The 26,187-nt window shown below is 39.1% G+C and overlaps 2 protein-coding genes across 3 annotated transcripts in view; one reads left to right on the top strand and one right to left on the bottom strand.

The window, feature by feature from the left end:
- The first annotated feature begins 580 nt into the window (after positions 1-580).
- Positions 581-7,797, top strand: dipk2b (divergent protein kinase domain 2B). The gene is made up of 5 exons (XM_057336994.1): positions 581-899; positions 5,919-6,183; positions 6,557-6,730; positions 6,908-7,196; positions 7,414-7,797. The coding sequence occupies exons 1-5, from the start codon at positions 718-720 to the stop codon at positions 7,758-7,760; spliced, it is 1,257 nt and encodes a 418-aa protein (XP_057192977.1). The 5' UTR covers positions 581-717; the 3' UTR covers positions 7,761-7,797.
- A 169-nt stretch (positions 7,798-7,966) lies between these two features.
- kdm6a (lysine (K)-specific demethylase 6A) overlaps positions 7,967-26,187 on the bottom strand; it is a 47,914-nt gene continuing 29,693 nt past the window's right edge. Inside the window, exons 8-31 of one of the 2 annotated variants that reach the window (XM_057336992.1) lie at positions 25,517-25,571; positions 25,036-25,070; positions 23,779-23,872; positions 22,542-22,668; positions 22,199-22,297; positions 20,764-20,983; positions 20,362-20,496; positions 19,668-19,805; positions 19,495-19,572; positions 19,281-19,385; positions 18,717-19,097; positions 17,837-18,588; positions 16,115-16,244; positions 15,885-15,990; positions 13,579-13,784; positions 13,408-13,469; positions 12,078-12,152; positions 11,035-11,183; positions 10,823-10,937; positions 10,480-10,667; positions 9,735-9,876; positions 9,516-9,642; positions 9,104-9,274; positions 7,967-8,914 (exon numbers count right to left, since the gene is read on the bottom strand). In XM_057336992.1, coding sequence (XP_057192975.1) covers positions 8,885-8,914; positions 9,104-9,274; positions 9,516-9,642; positions 9,735-9,876; positions 10,480-10,667; positions 10,823-10,937; positions 11,035-11,183; positions 12,078-12,152; positions 13,408-13,469; positions 13,579-13,784; positions 15,885-15,990; positions 16,115-16,244; positions 17,837-18,588; positions 18,717-19,097; positions 19,281-19,385; positions 19,495-19,572; positions 19,668-19,805; positions 20,362-20,496; positions 20,764-20,983; positions 22,199-22,297; positions 22,542-22,668; positions 23,779-23,872; positions 25,036-25,070; positions 25,517-25,571 — 3,720 coding nt within the window. In that variant the 3' untranslated portion in view covers positions 7,967-8,884. The remainder of the gene's footprint in view (positions 8,915-9,103; positions 9,275-9,515; positions 9,643-9,734; positions 9,877-10,479; positions 10,668-10,822; positions 10,938-11,034; positions 11,184-12,077; positions 12,153-13,407; positions 13,470-13,578; positions 13,785-15,884; positions 15,991-16,114; positions 16,245-17,836; positions 18,589-18,716; positions 19,098-19,280; positions 19,386-19,494; positions 19,573-19,667; positions 19,806-20,361; positions 20,497-20,763; positions 20,984-22,198; positions 22,298-22,541; positions 22,669-23,778; positions 23,873-25,035; positions 25,071-25,516; positions 25,572-26,187) is intronic. The other variant, XM_057336993.1, reaches the window with a different exon arrangement.

Raw genomic sequence — 26,187 nt, forward strand, 5'->3', positions numbered from 1 at the left:
TGCACAATAAAAAAACAAGATTTTTGAAAAAAATTAAAACAGAGTTTTCTCCTTTTGGAAATAAACTCTAAATCATAAAATCATTTATAAGTTATTTTTTTCTGCCACGTCAATTTATACTAACTTCAAAATGTTTTAATATCGGATGCAAACGTGTCATTAAGAATTGTCTCTCCATTAACAATAGTCACACTATCTACAAAATAGCTTAATTTTTTTGGTAAAAATGCATAACCTGAAATGGTAAATCTGTCTGAGTCTGTGAACTAATTCATATTGATTCATAAATATCAAAGGTGTCTTTTGATAAGTAGTTATTAACTGTGTCCTTTGTGTTGATTGTATACCAGTGTCTCGATACACACGTATACACAGAAAACATCAGAAAAATTAACCAGCTGCATCAAATATTTCTGTGTAAATTAGTCTCCGTAATAACTAAATGAAATGTCCAGCCTTTGCATGTTTAACTTTGAAATTAGGCTGTATGCAGGAGGAAGTGTCACCATGACGACAAGGGTTATCTTTGTTCTCCATGTGTTTCCTGTCTAAGTGAGAGGTTTAGTGCTGAGGTGTGGGGATGTAATAGGCTACATATCAGCTTACTACCGTAAACATGAGTTGGTACTTCATTGTTTAATATGCTGGTGTGCTCGTGAGGTTCGGAGTTCACATCTCTCACTCCTGGAGGTTTATGAGCTGTACTGGGGTGCTATAATGGCAGGGATATGGTTGAAGGCCTGGACACTGTATCTCATAGTTGCGCTTGGTACTTCAGACCCATCACCTTTACCCCAAGAGAAATCCTATGAGTTTAGAAGGAATCTCTTGGGTTTGGATAAATGCAATGCCTGCATTGGAACTTCCATTTGCAAGAAGTTTTTCAAGGATGAAATCAGGTAAACTAGTTTTTTATCTATTTCGGTACACAAATGCTTTTCAAATATCATTTTAGGAAATTATATATAGTTGCTATGTAAACTAACAAACTAACTCTTCCGGCTTCGCTACTGTTCAGACGCTGTACTTGTGCACCGTGCTTTGCGCTTCAGCTTTATCTTGTTTTAAAAAACAGCAGTTTTGCACAGTGCTCAGACTAAACAATTAGGCACTAAAAGTAAAGAATCTTGGAATTACTTCAAAACTTTTGGAATACTCGGCAACCAGGAATTTTTGGGATAGTGGTCTACCAGCATACTGCCGACAGTTGACATTCTTAAGGATGACACAGCTGCCCACACTCAAACAGGCGAAAAAATGCCTTCTTTTGGATGAACAGCCACCTCCTGCTCAAACTGCCACAAACTTCTACAAAAGATTGCAGTTCTCGAAACAAAGTTACTTGCGGTACTGCCGTCCCTGCCGGAACACACAGCTTTCACCATAAAGCCGGTGAGTTCTGTGAATCTAGTGCTTCTCAACAGATTATAGTGAGCTCAGACAAACCTGCAGTACAGATGCAAACGAATGTAACTGAGGACACAAACCGATGGCATACACAGGGCGCAAGACCTAAAGGTGCTTGTAACATCAGACTGCCACGATTTCACAAATTGCTGTAGCCTCATCTACCCCAGATATGGCTATAACTCGACTAGCCAATGTTGGTATTCTACCACACCATGTGCAGCTTGAAAATAGATTTGAGGCACTTATGAGGCCTCTTCTTCCTCCATCACCCATTAGCAGAGTGTGCCAGTCCACTCCTGAATGGCACACATACACCTGGCCTCACTGACCACAGGATTTCACATCAGCAGTTGGATGGACACTTGGATAACACCGTTCAGCTGCAACAACCACTGCTCACGGTCACCACTTAGCCACAACAACCACTGCTCACGGTCACCACTCAGGCTGTATGCCCTGCCCAGTGACATCACATCAGTTGGACTGTGACAAAGAGTCAACACCCAAGGACGTTTCTGTTGATAACAACCTGCAGAGGCAAGATAACATACTTCAGCCTCCAGAAACACCAGACTCAGAGTCTCTCTCCCTCGACCAACTCTCTCCCTCTCTCCGAAAATGGAGGAACTGGTGTTTGCTGGAACAAAGCGCTCCCACTCTATTGTCGCGAGTCCACACGTTTAAACTAAAAAACTACGGGCCCCACAACCACCAAAGCCTCTGGGTCCAGCTCGCCCCTCCTTCTGAAAGAGCTCTCGGCCTCTGCCACAAAGCAAGGGATCACACCAACCCCCATCTGCTACAGGTGAACAACACAAGACTGATAAATGACATGCATTGGGTCCCCGCTTTGATAGCAGCAACAACCAGAAATGTTTATAGAACAAGTGGGAACCCAATGTTCCTTTAGCTTTCCCTATAGCTGTCCTGATATGTAAGAAAAAACTAAGGCCCTTTCCAGTCGTATGGCAAACCTATCTTAACTACTGCCTATATTAGACGTCACTCTGAGAATGACAGTTACTGTTAAATTAGCACTTTTGAACATCCTTTTTGGTTAACGACCTCATCACCAGTAACAACCTGGACTTCATGTTTCTAAATGAAACTTGGTTAGATGACAGCAGTAGTGCTACAATCCTCAATGAATCGGCCCGGTTGTGGCTATAGAAGGGATACAGCTACGGCTGGAATTGATGCAAAATCTCGCCATTAAAATGACAATAAATTACATTAGCTAACACCTACACCTACCCCAACCCTAAACCTAACCTTACAATAATAAAAAACTGTAACTAACTGTTATTCAACGTGACAAAAATTATGCGGTATTGAAGTGCGCATGCCCATTGGAGGTAGTTGTATCCCTTCTCCCAAACTTTACTTCTATAAATGTCTGCAGAGCTATTAGGAGAGGTGGAGGAATAGCTTCTCTATTTAAAGATCTCTTTCAATGCAAACAAGTGTTACTTGGTGATTACCCATCCTTTGAATACTTGAGCATTGCCTTAACCCCTTCTAATGCACAACGTGGGTCTAAAATGACCCGTATTCATTTTCCATGTTTTTTCATGCATGGCTGGGTGGTTTTTTTGTTTCATCTTTTGAAATTAAATGAATTCAGTATTTATTATTCCATGATCTATGAAATCCATGATTCATGAATATTGTGAACATTTTTATTTGAATTTTTTCCCAAGATTTTCTACATCAAGTTTACACAAAAATGACAAAAATGACCCATCAATACAATAATGATAAAGACAACATTTTGTTCAAATATTCATTTTAGTTATTTAGACCAACACATTTAACACTTGAAATATATTTATTTGCTTGTTTTCACACATGACCTTGTGTGAATGACCTTATCTTCCTCATCCTGTTCATCACGCAACACTCATTTCAGCATTTAATCTAGAATGACTGGGATCAGCCATAATAACACTCTGGATAAATAAAAATATTTTCAAGCGCACATCAAACAGTTGGTCAAGTATAGTACTGTTAGACAGAAACCTTTTTTCAGGAACACTGATAGACATAAAAGGTGATCAATAGCATTGATTTATGACAAAAATAAAAATAAAGAAATATGGAGAGACAACACTGTAAAAAATACAACTTCAAATTGTTCACCCAACAAAGGTAACTAAGTAATTTGAACAAAGTTTTTTAGTAGAAGAGGAAGAATGTATTATTTTGAGTATGCTGAACAAAATTAGTCTTAATGTGGTACCAACAAAGATTCTTTTGTTGACTGTACTTAGATATCTAAGTGATTGTCCAAAGCGCGTCAAGAAGTTTGACCAACTTGCCAAACTGTGTAATCTCAAAAAACAATTCTAGTGTTTGAAAGTTCCCAGCATGCATTGCAGAATTTTCAATTCGCTGGTTAAAATTATTAAAATGATTGCTATTTTAGTGTTTGCTGGCTATATTTTTTGTTTATGTTGTCATTGTAAGTTACCTTTGGTATTTAGAGTTCCTTTTTAACTATGATGTTTAATGATGTTTGATGATTGTTTCCATGATTGAGGCTCATGTGCTCAGTGTTGAGCTCTGAAGTAAATGACGCAGAGAGTCCACTAAATGTTTAAAACACAAACAGCTTAATCAGTTACATAAGCATAGTGTGTATATAACATATCTATTAAGTAGAATTGAGTATTAAGAGTGTGTAAATAATAATAAAACAATTATATATTAATTTTATATAAAACATAATCTTTTGAGTTGGGCCAACTAAGTCCATAGTTGAGTGAACTCAGAAACTTGATTGTTGCATTTTTATTTTAAGTTGGTTCAACTATTTATTTCAATTGACAGTCATGTGACATTACTCAGATAATTCAGTTAGGTGAAATACTTGGCCAAAAGTTGAGTAAACTCAAAAAAGCTGTGCAGCGAGTTGCCTTGAAATTTTAAGTTAAGTCAACTTTTCATTTTTTACAGTGAAGGTTTCTGCCCAAAAGCAACAATATATACTTGTTCTATTCTATTTAGTTGATCTAACATTCGCTAGCTACAATAGAATATGTCAACAGCAAGCTTTGTATTTGGATCTCTTTCTCCTTTAGTAATAGATTTCAAGGTCAAGGAAACATTCAAATATGATTTCTAGTTATCTTTCAGAATATATCAAATATTTTCTGTGGTTAAAAAACATGCATTCAAATGCAAGTGTGTGGCAGGTGAGGCGAATATATGCAAATATCAAAGGTTCCTATATCGGTAATTTTAGACCCATTCTTGTAAAATTGATGTAAAAATACAAAAACTGTAGGTAAGAAAAGGAAAGTCAGAAAGGAGCTCAGCCTTGATTGAAATAACGTAAGAAATGAATGCGGGTCATTTTAGACCCATGTTGTGCATTAGAAGGTTAGTGTTACAAAAACTATTTTTATTCAAAAAGTAAGAAAGGAAAAATGAAAATAACGATTTGTGATTATCAAAAACAAGTTAATTGAGGAATACCTGGAATACTAAATTATAAAATTAATTTCTTGAAAAGATATAGACAATAAAAACTCTGTCGGGTCATTTTAGACCCATGTTGTGCATCAAAGGGTTGAAAGGTGCACCACGCATTCCCTTTACAATTATTTACAGACCTCCCAAATACTCCTCAGTCTTTGTTGATGACTTTTCAGAACTGCTGCTATTTCTTCTGAAGTTGACTGCTTTGTTATTACTGGAGATTTTAATATTCTTATGCATTATGTTTTTTATTTTTCCTTTGACAATCATTTTATGTAAAGCACTTTGAATAACCTTGTGTATGAAATGTGCTATATAAATAAACTTGCCTTGCCTAAACATATACATTTTCACTTTTCAGGAAATGGAAAAAAGTGTACTTTTTAAATTGTTAAATACTGTGTTGTCAAAGTTGACAAGCACTTGATAATACTTGTTATTGGTTAGATATTTGCAAAATCCAGTAACAAACAAAAAGGGTGAGTATAATAATGACTTATGGCAAAACAATAAAAATCACGAAATATGCAGATACAAGGTTTCAGAAGGACAGCAGCGATATGCAACTATGTGGGAAATGAAAAAACACATATTTCTTTCAATAATTAAATACTGTGTTATCAAAAGCTTTATCCGTAGCTTTTTGCTTAATAATTTGCAGAACTCATAGACATACTGTACATGATGGGTGACTATTAGGTATTTATGAAAAAACTAAAAATCATGAAAATGGAGATATGAGGTTTCAGTCCGACAGCAACAGATAAAATCAAAGAATAGTACATAGGAAAAATAAACATAACTTACTTTTTCTTTTTCACTACAAGTTCTTGTATGTCTATATGAGACTATTGATACATGAAAGACCAGTGCCTGCTATTCTAAAATAAGAAATGTCATTTTTCATATCCTTTTCATATCTATCTAAAAATGTTTAACCTACAAAATGTTATCGTTGATCTCAATGATCATAAGTAGTGATTTTAAAAAACAAAAGCAAACAAGAACACTGTTTTATTGTACCGCAGGTTTGAAGGATGGCTGACAGCGCAGTCTAATCTCTCTGTAGCAGACGTGCAGTCAAACGAGGGAAACTACACAGACATCACAGCAGGCTGGAGGTCAGTTGTGCTGTCCCGCTTGATGTCTCCTCACCTGCACGAGATTTCAGACAATAGCATCTGCAGCTCAGCAGGCAAAGGGAAATCCTGTAGCATTGAAACCGTCCTCAGGGCCACTCCACGCTTCCAAAGTTGGGTCCGTTCCAACCTGCTGCTCCCCAACATGGTGAAGGTCTGCATTTGGTCTCTATATTCTGACATTTTCAAAGCTTTCAAGACTGAAGTGGCTTAGATTTAAAGATCTGAATTGAAATTGTGGCACGTTTTTTTGTAGCTCAGAGGTTAGAGCATGGCGCTAGCAACGCCAAGGTCATGGGTTCGATCCCAGGGATTACTCATACAATAGAAACTAATGTATAGTGTAATGCAATATAAGTCGCTTTGGATGAAAGCGTCTGCCAAATGCATAAATGTACATTTCTAATTCTAATTGTTTGCACCCTTAATTCTCACTAGTTTTTTAGGTTTTATACATGCACCTCTGTCACATGTGAATGCCTGTAATGATTCATCATCCTGTATTATTCATCAAAACCCTCCTCAAGGGTCTGGCCGCCCCAATGCTGCGCTGCCCGTCTCAAAGGCTGCTGGACCGTATTGTGCGACGCTACTTTGAAGTGATTGACGTGGGCAGCGTGCAGATGAAGCACTTCACTGAAAAGGACAAACTCAGACTTCTTTATACCCTGGCTGTCAATCAACACGCCCTCATACCGCAGGTATAATGACAATTATTAATACAGAATCGCAGTCACGAAGCATTCAGAAATTGCAATATTATTGTTCCCACATACAGGAATTGGGACCACAAAGTCTATATCAAGAATATCTAAACGCACACTTGTGCTCCCTTGCTTTTCTGTTTCTCTCCCTTAACTTTGACCTCTCGTCTACAGATGTTTCCAGGCACTGAGGGCTGGCCCTTCCTGCGCTATCACGGCTCCTGTGGAAGGGTGATGGTGTGGGCAGGAAGCACACCCATCAGGAGACTGTTTTCCTCTTCGTTGGAGCGCCGTGCTGATGTAGCATATCAGCTCCTCCACGTCACACAGAGTCTAAGCTCTAATAGCCTCCAGTTCAACCTCTTCTACACCAATGTCTCAGAGGATACGTTCGGCACCTTGGATGACAGCAGGGTCTTCATTGTCGACAGTAGTACCATAGGGATCATTGACTTAAAGGAAGGTTAGTTTTGGACGAGTCAATGAATGCTGAATGCTTATCAGTGAAGCAATGAGAAATAAAAACAAATTGTGTTTGGTTACAGTATAAGCAATTTGTTTCTTTTACTTACCCAAATGTAAATTCACTAGACAAGGTGGCCTATAATGTTTTTTTTTAATAATGTAGAAGTCACTATTAGTAATATTTTAAAAGGCCCCAATTGCACTCCATCCTGCAGGATATCCTCCTAATGAAGGCTTACAGACTGAACACACCGATGTCTTCTCCGGTCTCAGTGGATTTTGTGAACAACCTCTCCCCTGCGAAACTGTCCGAGGAGCACAAAGTTTTATCCTTCTTTGTCAACATGTGCTCCATAAGCTGCTTGGTCCTAATGATGTACAGTCTGGTCGGCTTCCCAAAACAGCACTCCGTGAGCTCAGGATCTGCGCTGACCAAACTCAGTCCGACCAGAGAATAACCAGTGCCGTCCAAACCCTGAAAGATATTCTACAGTCTCTAAGACCATGCAGTTCTCTCTATGGATACAGGTACCCTGAATGCCTCTACAGTGCCAAATTCTAGACCACCACAACTAAAGACTCATAACTGTAAGGTGATGGTTAGAGATTCGTGAGCAGCACATCAGAGGTGCCACTGAAGTGGACAAAAAAAGGATTTTATCAGTGCGCATCTGATAAATGGCATATCGCATTAGTAGTTTCTATTAAGTACAGGCAGTAAACATGCACGAACACAACACAAAACAAAGTGACTGTTCTTTTGAATTATAATTCACATCTGAGACAAGAACTTGCATCACAAAAGGAGGATATTTTAATTACAAAGACACCTGTGATTAATAACCCATAAACCATATCAACCTTTACGTTTCTGTACAATGCTTGCAAAGCAATTTTATTCTCGTATAGAAAATGTAAAAAGAGAAATGTTCAAAATGACATTACTCCATAAAATTTAATGGCAGGAACTCTGGAAAAAATAACAGCATTCCATCAACAAATATCTTCAAGCAATAAATATTTATAAATAGTGTGAATTTACAACAAGATTAGAAAAAAACACAAATTAAAGTGTATTCCTCAGTCTATGTGCAACCCATTTTTCTTGGTGACTTGGCTACCCCACCCCTAACTTTTTCCTTAAGAAAAAGACCTATTAGAAAAACAAAACGCAAAAAAATAATTCACATTACAATTATCCTCTTACTTTTTGTTACCTTAAGACGTTTCTAACAAAAAAGCCCAGCTACGGTAGTACTTTAAAGGAAATGAGATTGAAACAAATATTCATGTATCAGCCCGTAGATGAAGTCCAATAGAACAAAAAGTAAAGGAACAGAAAAAAGGAACTAAAGAATCAGTAGTTTTTGAGTGATTTTGCCATTTGTGGTATATACACAAAATTAGTTTTCCTCAGCAATTAATCCATTTGTTATAGATTGTGTTTCAAAGAGAAGTGGTGCTGAACAAGCTCAAACAGTCCTGAAGATGAAGACGATCCCACTTCATTCCAGTGGGCCGACACTCCATACTTGGCAAGGTTGCATAGACAAACAGCTCCGAACCAGCGGCCTTGTGGGCTTTGCTACAGAAACCAGTGATGTGGAACTGGGTCAGATTTCCTGAATATCAGAAAGGGATGTGTTGTGTTCCAGGGTGTTATCCGAAGAACCGTTAATGTTAACGTCAAGATGAGGAGGAGGGCAGGGGCGGGGCCTGTTAAGAAAGTGAAAGCACGTCAACCATACATATTTCAAATCAACCATAAGTCACACACTTGTTGACCTAATAAATACTAGCCTAACCCACACATCAAATGAGGACGTACCCACAATATGGTTAAGTGGGTACATGTACGTGTAGACACAAATCTAAAGAAGGTCAATGTAATGTTTGATGACTTACTAATATGAACTGGTCATACACGTGTGTGAGGTGTTCTATTTTGTCCTGCTCTAAAACCACGAAGTTTTCAAGGTTACGGCTGCATCGTCTAGCACAGTCCTGGCAGTGCACCACATACGTCTTGCGTGAGTTGCTCTCACTGGTGACAAACAGCAGGTCAAAGACCTCCACCTGAAGTAGCAAATGGATTCGAGAAAAAGAGAAAAATTGTGCATGAATGGAAATGCTTGAAATAACAAGAATGTGGCATGCTTGGAAGCAGTTTTATATAGTGGCATATAAAAATGAATCAAGTTTTTAAGTGTTTATTCATCCATCAACTTCCTCAACCAGTTTTAGTTAACCCACCTTTAAATGCTATGTAAAACATTTCCCATTTCAAATACAAAATGCTTTCAAGCATTGACCATACCTCACAGATGCTACAGTAATGAGCAGGTTCTTCCTTGGTCCTTCCGTGCCAAACCAACTCTTTCCCAGCAGCGAGGAGAGCTTCCCTCAACATCTGACACTGCTTTAGTGTCCTCAACAGACAGTACCTGAGGAGCAGGAGAGAAGAACGCGTGTTCAACATCTCCATTTACCAGCATGAAAAGAAACCACAAACATAAATGTGTTGCCACACACTCACTTGATCATCTCAAAGAGCTTGTGGTCTGACACTTTGAGGTTCCTGGCCATGTTCCAAGAAAGGTGAATCATGGGAACAATGGATTTGACGCTCTGAAGTTTGTTCCACTCATAGCGCTCGACAGCCAGCTTGTACTGATGCACTAAAAACAAGTCATTATGATTACACACTTCTGCTGGTTAAAAAATAAAGTTGAATGAATAAATAACTCCACACGACTAGAAAACAACCCTCCTTTAGTAACTGATGAACATTGTTAATGGTTTCAAGACCTTGGAAAGACTACAAGAAAATACACAGGATGGTGACAAGGCAATAGGATAATTATGCAGGTGAGATCTGAATCTATGTTTAAGATAAAACAATCCCAGTCAAAAGCATCCAAAATGGTAGACATATATAGTTAATGTTTAAATGTTAAGTATATAAAGTAACTTCTGGTTGATTTGGACACTTTTTGACATTTAGATGGGTTTCAAGCTTCCAAATAAACCTGAATCTATTTTTCATTCCATAATGCTAATGTCAAATGGGAATTCATTTTAAGTAAAGACTCCTGTTTGTCAAAAGTGCTGTTTATGTAGTGTGTGAGCGACATTTAATAAAGCAGACTCGGCCGCTAGTTAGATATTATGATGGTTAAGTTGCTGACTTAAGTCATGTGGACATGAAGTCATGTGGGCAGTAAACAGCAAGGCAACCTTACTCTGAGCAAATTCAACAGCAGTGATAAGATGATATTTACCAGTGAGCGGTCCAACGTTCCAGGCAATGTTGTTGCACCAGCCAATGGCCTGAACCCAATGTACAGTGCCTGTATTGAGCCACACCAGATCTCCCGGTCGCTGGATAAAGCGATACACTGGAACATTGCTTTCATACAGGTCCTCTAGATTTGGCCACCACGAGCCCATTAAATAATTTATATTATTCCTGCAATGCAGAGACAAACATATAACATTCACTACATAAACAAATATAATATTTAAGGACATGCCAATATCCATAACGTAACGTTAAACTAGGGGTATAACACAGGTAGCTCTATTTTAGAGGTATAATATCCAAAAATACAAAACTGCTCTTACTTTTCACAGAATTCATTCATGAGACCCCAGTATGGCTCATGAACGGTAAACCATTCGCAATCTCCCGGACCGATGTTAATGTTCACAGAGCAGAAGTTGTTATTTTCCTGATGACCTGAATGTGAAAGACAGCGTTTAGCCCCTTAATCGACATCGAGACTCTTGCTAAAACACAGAAAGACGCATGTGCATGCCAATGAACTGAACTGAACCTGGTGTCCTGCTGCCCGGGACCTTCATATAGAGCTGGACTGTGTTCATGCCGAGAATGGTGTGGCCCACATGACTGAGCAGATTCCCTGCAGACACCACCCGCGCAAACGCAGGCAGCTTACTCAACTCAGCCAGCTGCAGCTTCCACCTGCAAGAGCAACAGGACAGAAAGGTCAAATGCAGTGACCTGACATCTCTTATTTCTGCTCTGAGCCTGTTTCAACCGCGTATTCGGAAGATTCAGACTTGAACAGTTGAACTTTGGACACACTATCAGACTGCATCAGTTTGAAGAGACATAATGCTCAAAAATAAAGCAACGAAGCCACAAGTGACCATGCGCAAATACTATTAAGGGGTGTTAAATAGCAGAGTGCCTAAGACCCAATCACTACAACATACGACATTTAGTCACTTACTGCTTTTAAGAAAAAACAATCTGTACAATATACAATAAACAACTCAAATGAAGGTGTAGTTGCATTAGATTTCTCCATTCATACGAATGCTTATCCAGTAAAGCAGGCAAGCAAATATGTGCATAGAATGTTTGTCTTTTGCTGCATACCAAAGTTCAAGTTGGTGACCTATAAATCCATGCGGCGAAAACATTTTAACAATAGAGAAATTAAACAAGTTGTTTTTTAAATTAACTCAAGTACGAGACATGTCGTGCTGCCCATATTTGAAGCTTAATTTTGCGTCACCTGCCCAACCATTATCATAAAAAAATTATAATAATTACGAACAATTCCTATTGAAGTAATAGAGTCAATTACTGTAGACTGTACAAATGTAGACTGTTTATAGTTGCCAAGCAACGTAACAAGATCATTTTATGATGTGCAATAACAGCATACAATTGCCGTCCGGGCACAAGGGTGAGTATATTCGTCATTTCAGAATAAAATGTGCCTATCTTAATCATATTTTAGAGCCACTCTTTTAGAACAATTTACTCCCAGATTGAACTTTTATCTTTGTGTTTTCATAAATATGCTTAAATAAACAAACAAATGCCGAGACAAATAATAAATCTTACTTTTTCTCATCTGACAGGTCAATGTTTGTCCCAAACTTGATGTGCTTGAATGGACCTCTCCGTCTCCGCACCACACTGAAATACAAATGCAGTTAAAAATCTAAAACATTTCAAGCGTTTCAAACATTCAGGCTTTTGTTGCACAAGGACCAGAGGTGGGTAGTAACGCGCTACATTTACTTAATATGTACTTTTAAAGTCAAATTAAAAGTGTGTACTTTTACTCTGACTTGAGTATATTTCTAATAGAGAATCTGTACTTTTACTTCGTTACACTGCGTGACGTTCCTTCATTTTAAAATATGCATTATAAAATGTGTTGTTTATTTCAAGGTTGTTGTCTCTTTTTACTGGGGCATTCCCAAGTGATTGATTCTTTTGAAAGCATTAATTGAACAACGGGCAAAACCGTCTGAATAGGTTCACGAATCAGTTCAAATGATTTGTTCAGTTCGCACTTCGCAGCACGATCTGAATCGTCTGAAGCGGCGGATTACTCACTCGTCGTAGCGGAAAACTTAAGAACATGCAGAACACAAAGAGCGTTGGATGAAGTGAATATGAATCTATATCTATCCAATCAAAACTGCAAATGCGTCACATTGTTTGCCAGCAATGATAAATGCACGCCTTATGCGCGCACCCGCGCGACCTGTTCGTCAGACACAGCAACATGCGACCTGTTAGACACAGAGACGTGGGCTGGCAGAAATATACATTTGAAGAACAGAATGAAGAAAACTTGTTGACGGGCGTGTGGTTCACTGTTTACTGTATGTTTACAAGTAAGAGCTTTTCCCAACACATATGAAATACAAACTGATTTGAGACAAACCTCATGTTTTCTCATGTTGTGTCACATGTAAGAGAGCACTGCAGATATTCAAGATCATCTTAGGAAATGCTCCGAGTTTAGTTAAACGCAAAACTCTGCAGGTTCACTTTAGTTTGACATGGTCTATATTATTCTAAATAAGTTTTAGTTATGCAGGCTACATTGACATTGGCATCTTAAATCTACAGAAATGCTTGTCTCTTCTATGTTTGTATATTCTTTAGTCTCTGTGTGTATATTGCAAAGATATCGGCTTATGATAATAATTAAAAATATTGATTAACACATAATATTTATTTTATGTATAGTATATAATCAGATACAAAGTAAGTAGCTACTTGAGTAGTTTTTTCATTGCATACTTTTTTACTTTCACTCGAGTAATTTTTAAAATAGTGACTTCTACTTTTACTTGAGTAACAATTTCTCTCGTTACTTGTACTTTAACTTGAGTAAAGACTTTGGCTACTCTACCCACCTCTGACAAGGACTTACTTTTCTGAAGGAGCTGATTCAGTGTCTGAGAGCTCTTTCTGCCCTTTCTTTTCATTCTCCTCCTGTCAAGACAGAAAAGATGAAATTAAACCATTATAAATCTTGGCAAGTAAATTGCAAGAATCTCATAACACGGAAAATAATTAGTATGAGCGAATGATGAAGACTAACCCGCAGGGATTCCTGGAAAGACGAGGCTTGGTACTGAGCATATCTGGCGATTGTGGTGTGAGACCGGCTGCTCTCAAAGCGCCACATCTTCCTGCTGCCCGTCACGTCCCAGTTCTCATCAGTGGGCTGAAATAACTGAGTTCTCACCTCCACCAGGTGGTCTGGGTTGGCCTCCACCAGGGTCTTAGTAGAGAACAGACCTAAATCTGAGATGGAGCAGCAAAAAAGGAGGAGAAACAGAAAAAAACGCCACAATTTAGAGCAGAACTTCACATTACAAAAAACCAGATTTGAAACCAAAGCAAAACCAAATATGCTAAAGAACACAAAGTTAGGTTAACAGGAAAATGGTTTTGATCCGTTTTTCTTCTAGTCCTGGGAAATGGCATGTAATTGCATAGCTGTTACAATAAAGTACAAATTCTGTCCAAATGGCTGAATTTCCCAGACAGCCAATTATGATGATATGCACATCAAAGATCAGACATTGACTACGTTTATATGCGCACCAATAATGCGATTATTTCCAATAATCAGAGTAAAGACTTAATCACAGTAACATGTTTACATGACATGAGAACACCTCTTTGCTCCCGTTTACATGAAAGTTTTATTAGTCTGATTATTTGCTGTAATAGACAGCACAAATGATGATCTCAGATACAGTAGGTGTGTGGTACTGGCCATTGTTTTAATATATTCGCATCAAATGCAAAACACCGGTATGTGGACGTATTTTGGTTATTCGGCGCTGTGATGAATATAGAAATATGATGGAAAATGTCTCCGCAACTGTAGTGTATGATGTCATCGCGTTTGTGCTGTGTATGTATGAAGATAAGGAGCAGAAACTACACTATTCCCCCTGCAAAGATAAATAAGTCAAATTAAAGGAGTCAAATGATTGTTTTGCATATACTACACAAAATTAACCTAAACATGTTTCTAACAAAGATTATTTTGTTGACTGCACTTAGATTCTCAATTTTTTGGTCAAAATGCATCAGAACGTTTGCCCAACTAACAAAACAGTGTATTCTGAACAAACAATATTGCAAGAGTGTGAAAGTTCCAAGGATGCATTGCAGCATGTGTTCTGTGTTTCTTATTTGTTTTATATTTTAAGATTAGTGTTTTAGCTCTTGCTTGCTTAACTTATGCTTTAATATCACTGTGACGGTTAGTTATCTGTTGTGTTTAGAGTTTTTTGAATGAATGATGGTTTTTGATTATTACCATGGTTGAGGTTTGTGTGTTTAATGTTAAGTTGTAAGTACATGACTGTTTAAACAGTTATTTGATCAAAGTTTTGGTCTGCTTGAGGCAGAAAACACGTACAATTGTAGTAAAAGACAAATTAATTTGTTTATTTTTAAATAACCAATCTATATTCTCTATTTATGTTCAGCCAACAAAAAACACTTTGTTCTGTCTTTCATTAGGTAAACTTGATTATGTTGTGACAACTAATGACTTAAACATAATTTTTTAAGTTGGGTGGACTATAGTGCTTGTGTTAGGTTGCCTTATTATTTTAAGTTAACTATTTTTTTTACAGTGTGCTGACATCGAGTTGTGTTGATGGTAAAACTTCAGACCGCCATGTTTACCATGAGTTTGCGCTCAAGGTGCGTGACGGAATCACATGCGCACCTTGGTCAGAGCAGCATAAATGCGATTAAGGTGTTTACATGCCTTCTTATTGCAAATTACAACCGGCGTACACCACATATCTTATTTCGATTATGCTTACTGCGATTATGAGCTTAATCACATTATTAAGACCGAATTATTGCGTTTACATGAGGCAAAGTGTAATCGCAATATTGCCAAAATCCTATTATAATTGCATTATGAGGGTGCATGTAAATGTAGTCATTGATAGATCATGAGAATTCTATACCACACACACAATGTCTAAAGAACTGTCAATTTTACCTCAAATGCTTGCAAACTCCACAGAACAGTTAGCATTACAGCATTTCTCACAGAGCATTCTACATGTCATTTATTAAGTTAAAACAGCAGGTATATTGGAAGAACCCTGCTGTTTTTGCTCTTCGTCTGTTGTGAAGATGCGCCCATGTGATGACACTTTCAACAAGCAGATGGCGCTGTTGTCACTTATACAGAGTTATTCTAAACCACGTGCCAAAACTCACTCTCTGGCAGCCTAATTTAAATGCTTATGTCCCGAGTTCTAGGACCAGTACAACACCACCTTTTCAATCATTTAAACGAGAGGTGTGTGCTACTAACACACAACAAATGTATACTCAGACAAGTGCTCACAAACACCATCTCACCTAGCTTGAGTGCTCCGGCCAGCCCACGGATGACAGTGGCGGGGTTGGCTGGGTTTGTGCAGAACTGATGTAGTGGTGGAAAAAAGGCATCCCTCTTGTTCTCCAACTGCAAATGATTTGAGATGCAAATTTGAGAAAAGAAGAAGTGCTTAGAGCAGACATATATTACGTGTATAAATGTATATAACCTTGAATTATATAAAGCAACATTTTGTTGATGTTGTACTTACGTAAATACTAGGAGTGGGAGGATTTAGCTTGTCTTTTGGCAGAAGAGGGAAAGGTGATGGTGGTAACCGTGGAGGTGGACATTTGTCCAGTAAGATGCTGTTGTTCGACACACCGTTTTTTCCAAGATTTCTACACAATAAAAGCAATTATCATTAATTCATGTGTACCCTTAAAATGGTTAGAAAGATTATTAGCTCCGAGTTACAATATCTAATATAATGATACACTCTTAGTGTTTATTTAATATTTTACTGAAAAAAAACCCCACATAAGCAATAGATTGCATGTACTGGAGATCTTTATAGAGTGCCGAGAGATAACGTAATGTCAGAAGTTAGCGCCACACTGGTTTCCTCGACCGAAAGCAAATGCATTTTTCCCATAGATTTGGAAGATAAAAAAAGATCTGTGATTAACAAAGCTTTATGATGCTTAAAAGTCTTTTAAGATAATATTTACAAATCAATACAACATTTGTTACTTTTGAAGCCTAAATACAATCTCTAGAAATAAAAAGCTAACATGATGCTATAAACAGACTACACTACAGTCCCCTGAAATCAAGGTCACCACCACCAAGCCTCCAACAACTTTATTAAAAACGTGTTTTTACGCCGATCTTACACCGTGAATTAATATCCATCTACATTTTTAGAGACGTGTGTCCATGTTAAATCATTTGTGAGATTTATATGCACGATGACGTCTAACGTACCCACCTAAGGGTGTAGTCGCTTTTAGCAACCACCAATTTTAAGACACAATAAAGCTTAAAAAAATCCTGAGCGGTTTATAACTGGCATGTTTTATATCATAGATTAAAACATGAAAATATTTAGGTTTTGTTAACCACAGATCTTATTTCAGGCAATTTACCAAAAACCCATAGACTTTGGGGCGATGGAACCGAAGTGCTACCATGCTAACTCGCTTCCGGTGTTTGCATAAGAAAATGTGTCATTTCTGCGGTACTCCATTTCTGGTGTGTTGTTGATCTCAATATCAGGCACATTTAGCACACATGTGCTGTTTCTTTCTAGATGTAGTTGGAGCCACAACCCAAACAAGAGATGGAGGCACACACAAGTTTGACACTTTCTGACTTTGTGATTTCTTTTGCCGCTTAGTCTCTGAATTGTTTAGTAGTGTGACTTTCTCGCTGCTATTTTTGACAACAGAATAGCATTTGAACATCCTGTTAAAACTTCACATTGAAGGATTCATTGCGAAGGATTAAAACAACACGCCATTATAAAAAAATATTATATTCATTTTTACGAATACTAACAAACTTTTTACTTTTCAATAAATATTATTTGAGAAATACATTTAATTAATCACCATTGTAATAAACGTCTATTGTTTATTGTTAGTTCATGTCAATTTATGCACTAACGTAAATGATTGAACCTTACTGTACAATGTTACAGAAAAACTTTATGCATATACCCAAGTTTCTAAAAGCCAAAACACTGCATATACACTTTTCTATGCAAATAGAACATCTATTCCATTCCGAGTTGACTCAAACAGCAAGAATAAAAAAAATCAGACCACACTGCAATGCTGTACATTATACAGACACAAAGCTGCATGTACCGTAACGTTTCAACAACTACAACTACTCTATGGTACATTGTTTATATAATATAAAACATTGTGATGCTATATCACTGGATGCAATAAAGCAACTGAAGGTAAGGAAGGTAAGAACAACCTACCTGCATGCTTTGAGCACCTCACTGGAGCTGGGGTAGATAGAGACAGCAGACCATGGGACGAACGAGGGGCACGTTTGTTTAGGGCAAGCCAGTGGGGATGGCACCTTTAAGGGGCTCTGAGAGTCTTCCAGACCTTTGCCGTTGAGCATGGGGCTATTAAGGCTGTTATGGGTGCCATGGTGGTCTGCAGATTTTGGGGAGGGTGTCACCATGGACGTCGCAGAACATGGAGAGGCAGCAACAGAGTTTTCCTGCGGCTTAAGACTCTGGTGAATGTTGTTAACTTTTGTGCCGTTAGCCACCAACCCACCATCGTTACTATTATTACTTTCATTGGCTTTTCCAATCAACAAGGCAGAGAGCTGAGGATTGTCTGAACTAAGTACACCTGGTGAGCGGGGTTTCGCACCAGCAGCGTCTGCCTGGCCCTGATGGACGTGATTAGGCAGTCCTTCTGCAGTGGCAGTGCTGTCGGGCGTCCCCGTAGAATGCCCGTTTCCTGAAGGCTTGCTCTCTTTGGTGTGCACCGTGCCTTGCTGTCCACCTGAGGTAGCAGAGTGAGAGGGGCTAAGGGAGGGGAGGTGACTGTGACTGGCCTCCTGCGCTAACGTGTGGCTGGCGGTGGCCGGACGTCCGACCTGATTTGGAACGCCAGTGCCGGTTGCCGGGGTAGGCTGGGAAGTCCCAGCGGAAGAGAAAGGTTGCTCGCCGTTAGGACCAGCTGAACATGAACCTGGACTTCTCTGAAGCCCCTAGAAAAAAAAGCAAACGCTGGATTAGGTTTTAAATGCAAAAGTTTACAATTGAAGTACAAATGGTCTTTTCCCCATTATCCGAAACGTTAATGCTTGTATGAATTACAGAGGCCATTTCATCTCACCTGAGAGAAGTTGATGTGTTGGCTTTTCCACGATTCATCATCCATGCTGCTGCTGGTGGGGGTTGTGCAGTTATGAGGTAGTGCGTTTTGCCGCGAGTAAGGCACGTTTCCGCTGCTCCCCGATCCTGGGAGATGATTATTGCCCACAGAGACAGCTTCTGTGTTAGCCAGAGGTCCTGCTGTGCTGCATGGGGCAGGGCTTGCAGGTACAGGTCCGTTGGCTATCGGCTGAGCAGCGCATCGGGAGTGGGACGATGGTGTGCGGGACAGGACGATGTGTGACAGGTGGTGAGGGGAGGATGTGGAATTAGAGTTCATAGGCAGTGAGGGGCCAGCAACAGGACCGTTGGGCTGTACTTGACCCATGGCATTCAGTCTCATCTGTTAAGAGAGTGAGAGAGTTCTTTACCCATGTCTACTTGGGTGCCAAATTTGTATATTTAATGCAAATAATAAAGCAACAGATTCTTAATTCAGAGTGACATTTGTACAACACTGGATTCAAGTGCAGTGAACGCCACAGAGGAAACATTGAAACTAATTCTAAAAATGTAGTTTATATACCTGTTGATTCTGTTGCATTAGACTGAGCTGTTTTTCCAAATGTTCCAGCATCTGCAGCTGCACCGGCTTCAAACTGGCCCTGTTGGTCCGTAACTGTTCCAGGAGCTGAAGAGGGACAAGAAAACCACATAATATGAACAGCCTGTTTTGTCAGCTCAATTCATCCATCAATTCAATCCAAAACAGTCAGTCACGATATGCGGCGATAACTAACCTGAAGTTTCTGGGGCGTTAAACTCCAATTGGCTATTTGATGATGACCTGGATCATTTGCTAAGGAATCTGAAGAATTCTGCATGAATGTCCGGAGAAACAAGAAACCCACAAATATGCATCAAGCATCAAGTCGTAATACAAACTGCAAACTAAAATGTTATGCCTCAGTACCCCGGCTGGACTGGCGGTCCTCTTCCTTTTGGCTGGGCTGGACTGGTCGTCTGTCTGGCCAGAGGGCGTGTGGGGAGGAAGAGACTGGCCTGGAATCTGGGACTGGGCTTCGTTGCTCTGATGAGCTTTGCAGGTTTGCTATAGGTAACAGATGAAGAATTGCAACTACTGCAATTGCTCGCGCACACATGCAACATTTCACTAAATGCATAAAACAAGTGTTTTGCTACACTTTTATGACAATAAAGATTATAACACAAGTTTTCTTTCTAGGAATAAACAGACCGAAGAGCAAGAAGAAAAACATTTACGCTACCTTTCTTAATAATACAAAGTATATAGAAATATTATTCAGTTCATTCAAATGGTTCTTTGGATTCAGTGAAACAATGGATGATGTGTGCTGATGAGTGCTATGGTTTAATGAACTAGAGGAAATAACTTTAAACCTTAACAGTTTAAGATTATTCTCCAGAATCAATGTTAGGAACAACATTGTTCTGCATGACTGGAAATTAAGGACTTTTTAGTTGTACTTAATCAACATGAAAAGTCAGGCCTTACCACACACAGATACACTGCTGTCTCGTGAAAGCATTAATGTCCAAGCTACCACTCACAGATCATTCTAACAGTCTAAACCATTAGCTGATGAATTAAAGTCTACTGGCTTATCTAGCTGATCTGTTCTCACCTGTTGTGTTGTGTTGAGTGTTCCCTGTCTGGAGGTGAGCTCTGCTGGGATTGGTAGGCTCCACGCCTCCTCAATACTAGGGAGCATTTTACTTTTACTTGGTAAACTACCTTGCTGAGGATTACACAACTGAGCCTAGAAAAAGATTGCGTAGAAAACATGTTCATTGTGGGATTCCCGCTAAGCTTGACTCAAAGCAATGGTGGTATGCATCCAATCACAGATGAAAATGACGATATCATATCGTTCTCAGTGCTAATGTAAGCATGTCAGACACAGATGTGTTTAAACAGGAAACAAAACCGGAAGAAAACCAAAAACATGCATGCAATATTCCGGAAAAAAATGACAACATAAAATGCAACGTGTACTTCCTTTCAGGTAAAGTCACATTCTCTCTACCTGAAGGCATTTAATACGCGCTGTCAGAGCTGGGATGTTGCTGCAGGATTTGCTGCATGTGGCATTAATGTAGCACTTGATGGCATCCTGCGGCTGGTCGCAGGACTCGTAGAGCGTGCCTAGATCCATCCAGGCGGCTGCATGGCTGTGGTCCAGCTGCACTGCACAGATATACGCCTGCAGAGCATCCATCGGCTGGTTCTGTTGCTGATACAACACACTGGGGACACAAACACAGAGGAGAGGAGGGGTCAATAAAGAAAACAAAACCCCTCCTGATGTTTGACAAGGGATAGAGGGGGGTAACTGGACTGGGCCTGTTTAAAGGAATAGTTCACCGAAATATGAACATTTTGTCATCATTTGATCACCATCCAGCTGTTACAGACCTGTAAACATTTCTTTGTTGTGCTAAACACAGCTGAAGTTATTTTAATAAAAGTTTGTAACTAAGCCGTTTTGGGTCACCATTGACTCCCATATTAGGACAAAAGACTACTATGGGAGTCAATGGTGACCCAAAAACGGCTTTCCCTAGCACTGCAGGGATACATTTTTAAAACATGCAACTTGAAGCACCTCTTAAAATGTTATGCTGATGGTGGGCATACTGTATATAAAATATAAATATGGAAATATTACATTTGTCCAGATGAGGGCTGATGTCTTTAACAACATCTACACAAGGCATACCATAAAGGCATTAACCCAGCTCTTTTTCCTTTCATAGGGTGGTGATAAGAAGCCCTGTGTAAAGCTCTGACGTGCTATAGAAAAGATTAGCTCCGTTTAGACTCGAGAGCTTTTCTTTCTCTCCTTCTCTCCTCTGAGAGACAGACAAACAAAGCCCAAGACAGCATCAGCCCCACAAGACCCCACGTCTACCATCTATGAAGAAAACATGCTCAAAAAATAAACATTCAAAAACATTGTATGTGCAAAAAAGCATTTAAAGGGATAGTTCTCCCAAAAATGAAAATTTTGTCATGAATTACTCAACCTCAAGTGGTTCCAAACCTGTATAAATGTCTTTGTTCTGTTGAACACAAAGAAAGATATTTGGAAGAATGTCAGCAACTGACATTTTTGGGGCACCACTGACTGCCATAGTAGAAAAAAATTAAAATGGTAGTCAAAGGTGCACCAGAAATGCTCGTTTTCCTAAATTCTTCAAAATATTTTCTTTTGTGTTCAAAAGAACAAAAAAATACAATAATTCTTTCTACTATGGTAGTCAATGGTGCCCCTGAAAACTCAGTTGCTAACATTCTTCCAAATATCTTTCTTTGTGTTTAACCAAACCAAACAATTTATACAGGTTTGGAAAAACTTGAGGTTGAGTAATTCATGACATAATTGGGAATTTGGGTGAACTATCCCTTTAAGAGAAGTAATGCAGGAGTAACTGAATGAGTACTATTAATGTATAGCTTACCCAATCGAGCACCATGTATCTGCACTGGCCTCAGACTTATCAATAGACTGTCGGTAAGATATGAAGGCATCTTGAACCTTCCCAATACTCGAGTAGCACCTGCATGAAAATCAGAGCAACTTTACAAAAACACATCTTACGGAAACACGCTTAAACATAAAGCATCTTATGTCAAATTTGATAAAATAACTAGAAAGCACAACTTTAGAATACAATACAGTTTTTAGACGGCAATAAGCTGAATAAGCAAAATTACATACAAAGTCATAAAACAACACTTGCACCGATGTTATGTATAAGAAAAAGTGAATCGTTCTACTGAAAGACAAAACTTTCTGCTTACCTGCCCAGGAAGTACCAAGACTGTCCCGAATTGGGGTCTGCTTCTAGGGACTTCTGCAGACACTGAATAGCATAGCTGTTCTTGTTGGCTTTGTCTCCCAACTGCTCGACTGTGTGATGCATCCAGCCTGAGGAAACGACGGGAAACATAAGGATCAAAATGCCATCAATAACCAAACGATCTCCCTCAAAACCACTCCGTAGTGCGCTGTAGAGACTGGCCCTCATAAAACAAGCAAATGGTCTGCGCCTGCCGTCTTAAGGGTAGGGAGAGGAGGTGGGGGAGTGGGCTGCGTTCTAATACCACCAGCAGCTTCAAAAGGTCCCAGCAGATAAAGCTCTGTCCAAATAGCCGTCTCTTCACCATTCCCACCCAGCCAGAGGTTGTTAAGAAGAACGAGACCGTGTGTAGACAAAGAACTTCCCCCATGTGGCCTGGTTTCTCCTAGACACTGATCCCAGCCGAGTTCTTAACACCTGTGGCAAGCGCTGCACTCGGGACACGTTGCTACAGCAACCAGACCATAGCCGACAATTGCAGGGGCAACATGGCTTTATCGCAGACGTTTTTGTTTTCTTTTTGGACTGGTGAAAGCAGCGCAGCGTGATGAAGAAAAAAATCTCAGCTTGAGGAATCACACTCGGCACTGCACAGGGTTATTTATGTCTTCAAGATTCATTCTTTGAGCTTTTTAATTCAAGCAACAGACAGACAGTGCCAACCTGAAGTTGGCTGGTCAGTGGTGGAAATCATGAACATTTCCAGTCTATGATTTGTAACCGCATGGTCATCCGCCAAAGCAATCAACCCATGTATCAGCAGTTCTTGGGCAAGACAAGTTTACACAGAGTGGAGAACTGGGATATGTTTTAGAAAAGCGGGATTATACATTTGAGGATGCTATTATAAATGATGATGTAATAACTTTTCTAACTGCACTTTTTGTGCATCACATTATTACATGCATGCTCTATTATTTTTTTTCAAATTTGTGCTTTCAGTACTATTGGTCCTGTTTAACAATCTAAATCCATTCCACACAATTATGTATATTTTCTCTGCTAATTGTGTGCGAAAAATGTTAACATTCAGAAAACTTTCAAAGAACGTACTATAGTCTTTTTCTCTTTTATTGCTCGAAAATCACCATTATAAAATTCCTACTATTTCTAGGTTTTCCATTATAATGGGAGCCCAGTAAAGCAGAAAACAAGAACCAGATAAAACGGACACTCACCTAATTGTTGGAGCGTAGTTGCCTTCACCTGTGCAGGAAGATTATCTGTTTGTAACAGACTTTCGTAAGCTTCTTTTGCGATGCGGTATTTCTTCTGTGGGCAGACAGAAAACGGAAAGATGTTTTAGCAGACAAAAGGGTCGGCGCTTTTACGACCTCTCCGTGTGAACACAAAGGGCCCCGTCAGAATGACCACAATGTACAGTCTAATAAGTGCAGGACAGGACGAAAGAAAAGACTGCACTGACCAGGCCGGTCATAGGAGAAGCCAGACAATCTCATAGCTAGACACAGGGGGAGGGTCAGTCTAGGACAGACCAGGCCAGACTAGACTTAACAAGTCCGACAAACACAGACATGCTCTGTACGAGTGTAACTTGAGAAGCACTCTCAGAATTAGTGTTTGTTTTCTTCAGTGACCTTGACGCAGATCTTTAGTGGAGCTGGTGACTGACCACCACAGCCTCACACAAAAAGGATTTACCAAAGCACCTCCAAACACATGAGGGTCTAACAACATGATAGCGATCTCATCTGTGGGCTGCGGACTATAAAATCGACAGGTTGTAAAATCCAAGCCTTGGCGGGCTGGTTAATGTATCCATCAGATGCTTAACTTTTGATATAAAGATATAAAATGTACATAGATTTGTACAAGAACACACAACTGCATTCAGCGTTGTATACGGTAAGATTTAAACACAAGGCAAGGTTGGAGAAGAACTGTCTTAGTTTAAAGGACAGAACTGACTGAATGACAAGAGCCCATTACTCACAAAAGAGACAAACTAAAGTAAGTTGATGGAAAACAGAGGGAAGGGGGTGAGTGAGTGGTGCCCTAGAAGCAGATCTATCAATCATGAGGGTATGTTTGGGCAACAGAACTAAACTGCGAGCAAAGGAAAACCTCAGGAACAGCAAAATTGACCTGTCACTTCCATGACCAGCTTTCTTAATAAACAGAATTTATAGACCACAAATTTTTCACATAAGATTGTGGAGGTCCAACAAAATGTCTCGATATTTGAGGGATGATGTTTGGGGAACACCACAAGCCTCTTTTGGTGAAGCGGTTTCATTCACACAATATTAATGACTGACTAAATCCAATGGAGAACATGAATGAGAAATATACTAATGAAAAACAGGCCAGTGTTGTATTCTACAAAACACAGGACAGATCAAATTCTAACTCAAAAATTAAACACCAGCACAACATACTTTATGAATAAACCGTTAAAAAAGGAGAACACTCACCTGAATCTCATACACATGAGCAATGTGGAACTGAACTGTGGGAACAAAAGAATAAATTGACAATTATTAATACAGCACATCCTTTTATGACGGAAATCTGATAAATTAAAACAGCGTTCACGGTTTCGACTTTGGCTTTGAAGGGCTTACAGGTGTACAGTCACACGCAGGGAAAAATTCGTTTGTGCACTTCAAGCATGTCATTACCGCCAGTGTGCAGGGCAACACGCGGCTGAATCTAGTCATGCCGTTTCCTTGACAACTAGAGTCTCGGGCAAGGTGAAAATAGCAATGAGAAAAAAATGTAAATTGAGGAAATATTCAGCTGATCCCTTTTCCTTGAAATTATATCTATCCAGGGCAACACAACCCGTATGATTCACTGCTACAAACCCTTTCATCAATACATACATAATTAATGTAATGGTCTCATAAAATGTCTCATTTACTAAAAATAAACATGCTTTATGGAGGCACCTACTTTCAGCTTTGGACAAAGTGCAGGGTGTGGAATCAATCAAAGCCAGCTGGAAATGCTGCAAGAAACAAGGCAAGGTTTAATAGGACTAGATTTGCATTCTAATTATTGACTGTTAGAACTGACATACTGACATCCTATTGTAAATCATGCCCAAGTCAAACCAACATAATGAAACGTTTAATAAAAGACGAATGAATGGGAATACGTGAAGATGCTGTTTTTGTTCCACCAACACTACTTCCAAAAATAAATCTGCATCCTGTAATAATGGAATGAGCCATAAAGGAACACAATCTCGCATGATAACAGAACAATAAAATGTGATCAAAGCATCTGGACCTGCAATAATACAATTACAATTATTCCTGAACAACCTGATGGTTTTGGGACTTTTAGGTGTAGTCTGACATGGACATTAATGAACACCAGCTTTGTGTCTTCAAACATTAAGAAAATGGCTTTAACCACTTTATGCATTCACCAACTGACAATTTATGGGTGAATCTCACAAAACCAATCAAGATGTCCAATAAAAGTTTGTGTTTACCTAATAATATGTCTGTGGATATTTATTTTGCTTTTCTAAACACATACATGTATGTATTTAGGAAATATCTGCATGTATATATTAATCTTGATGTATAATTTAAATTATATGTGAACATTTATTC

This window comes from Triplophysa rosa, linkage group LG6 (assembly GCF_024868665.1).
Source record: "Triplophysa rosa linkage group LG6, Trosa_1v2, whole genome shotgun sequence".
In the NCBI taxonomy this organism is placed as follows: Eukaryota; Metazoa; Chordata; class Actinopteri; order Cypriniformes; family Nemacheilidae; genus Triplophysa; species Triplophysa rosa.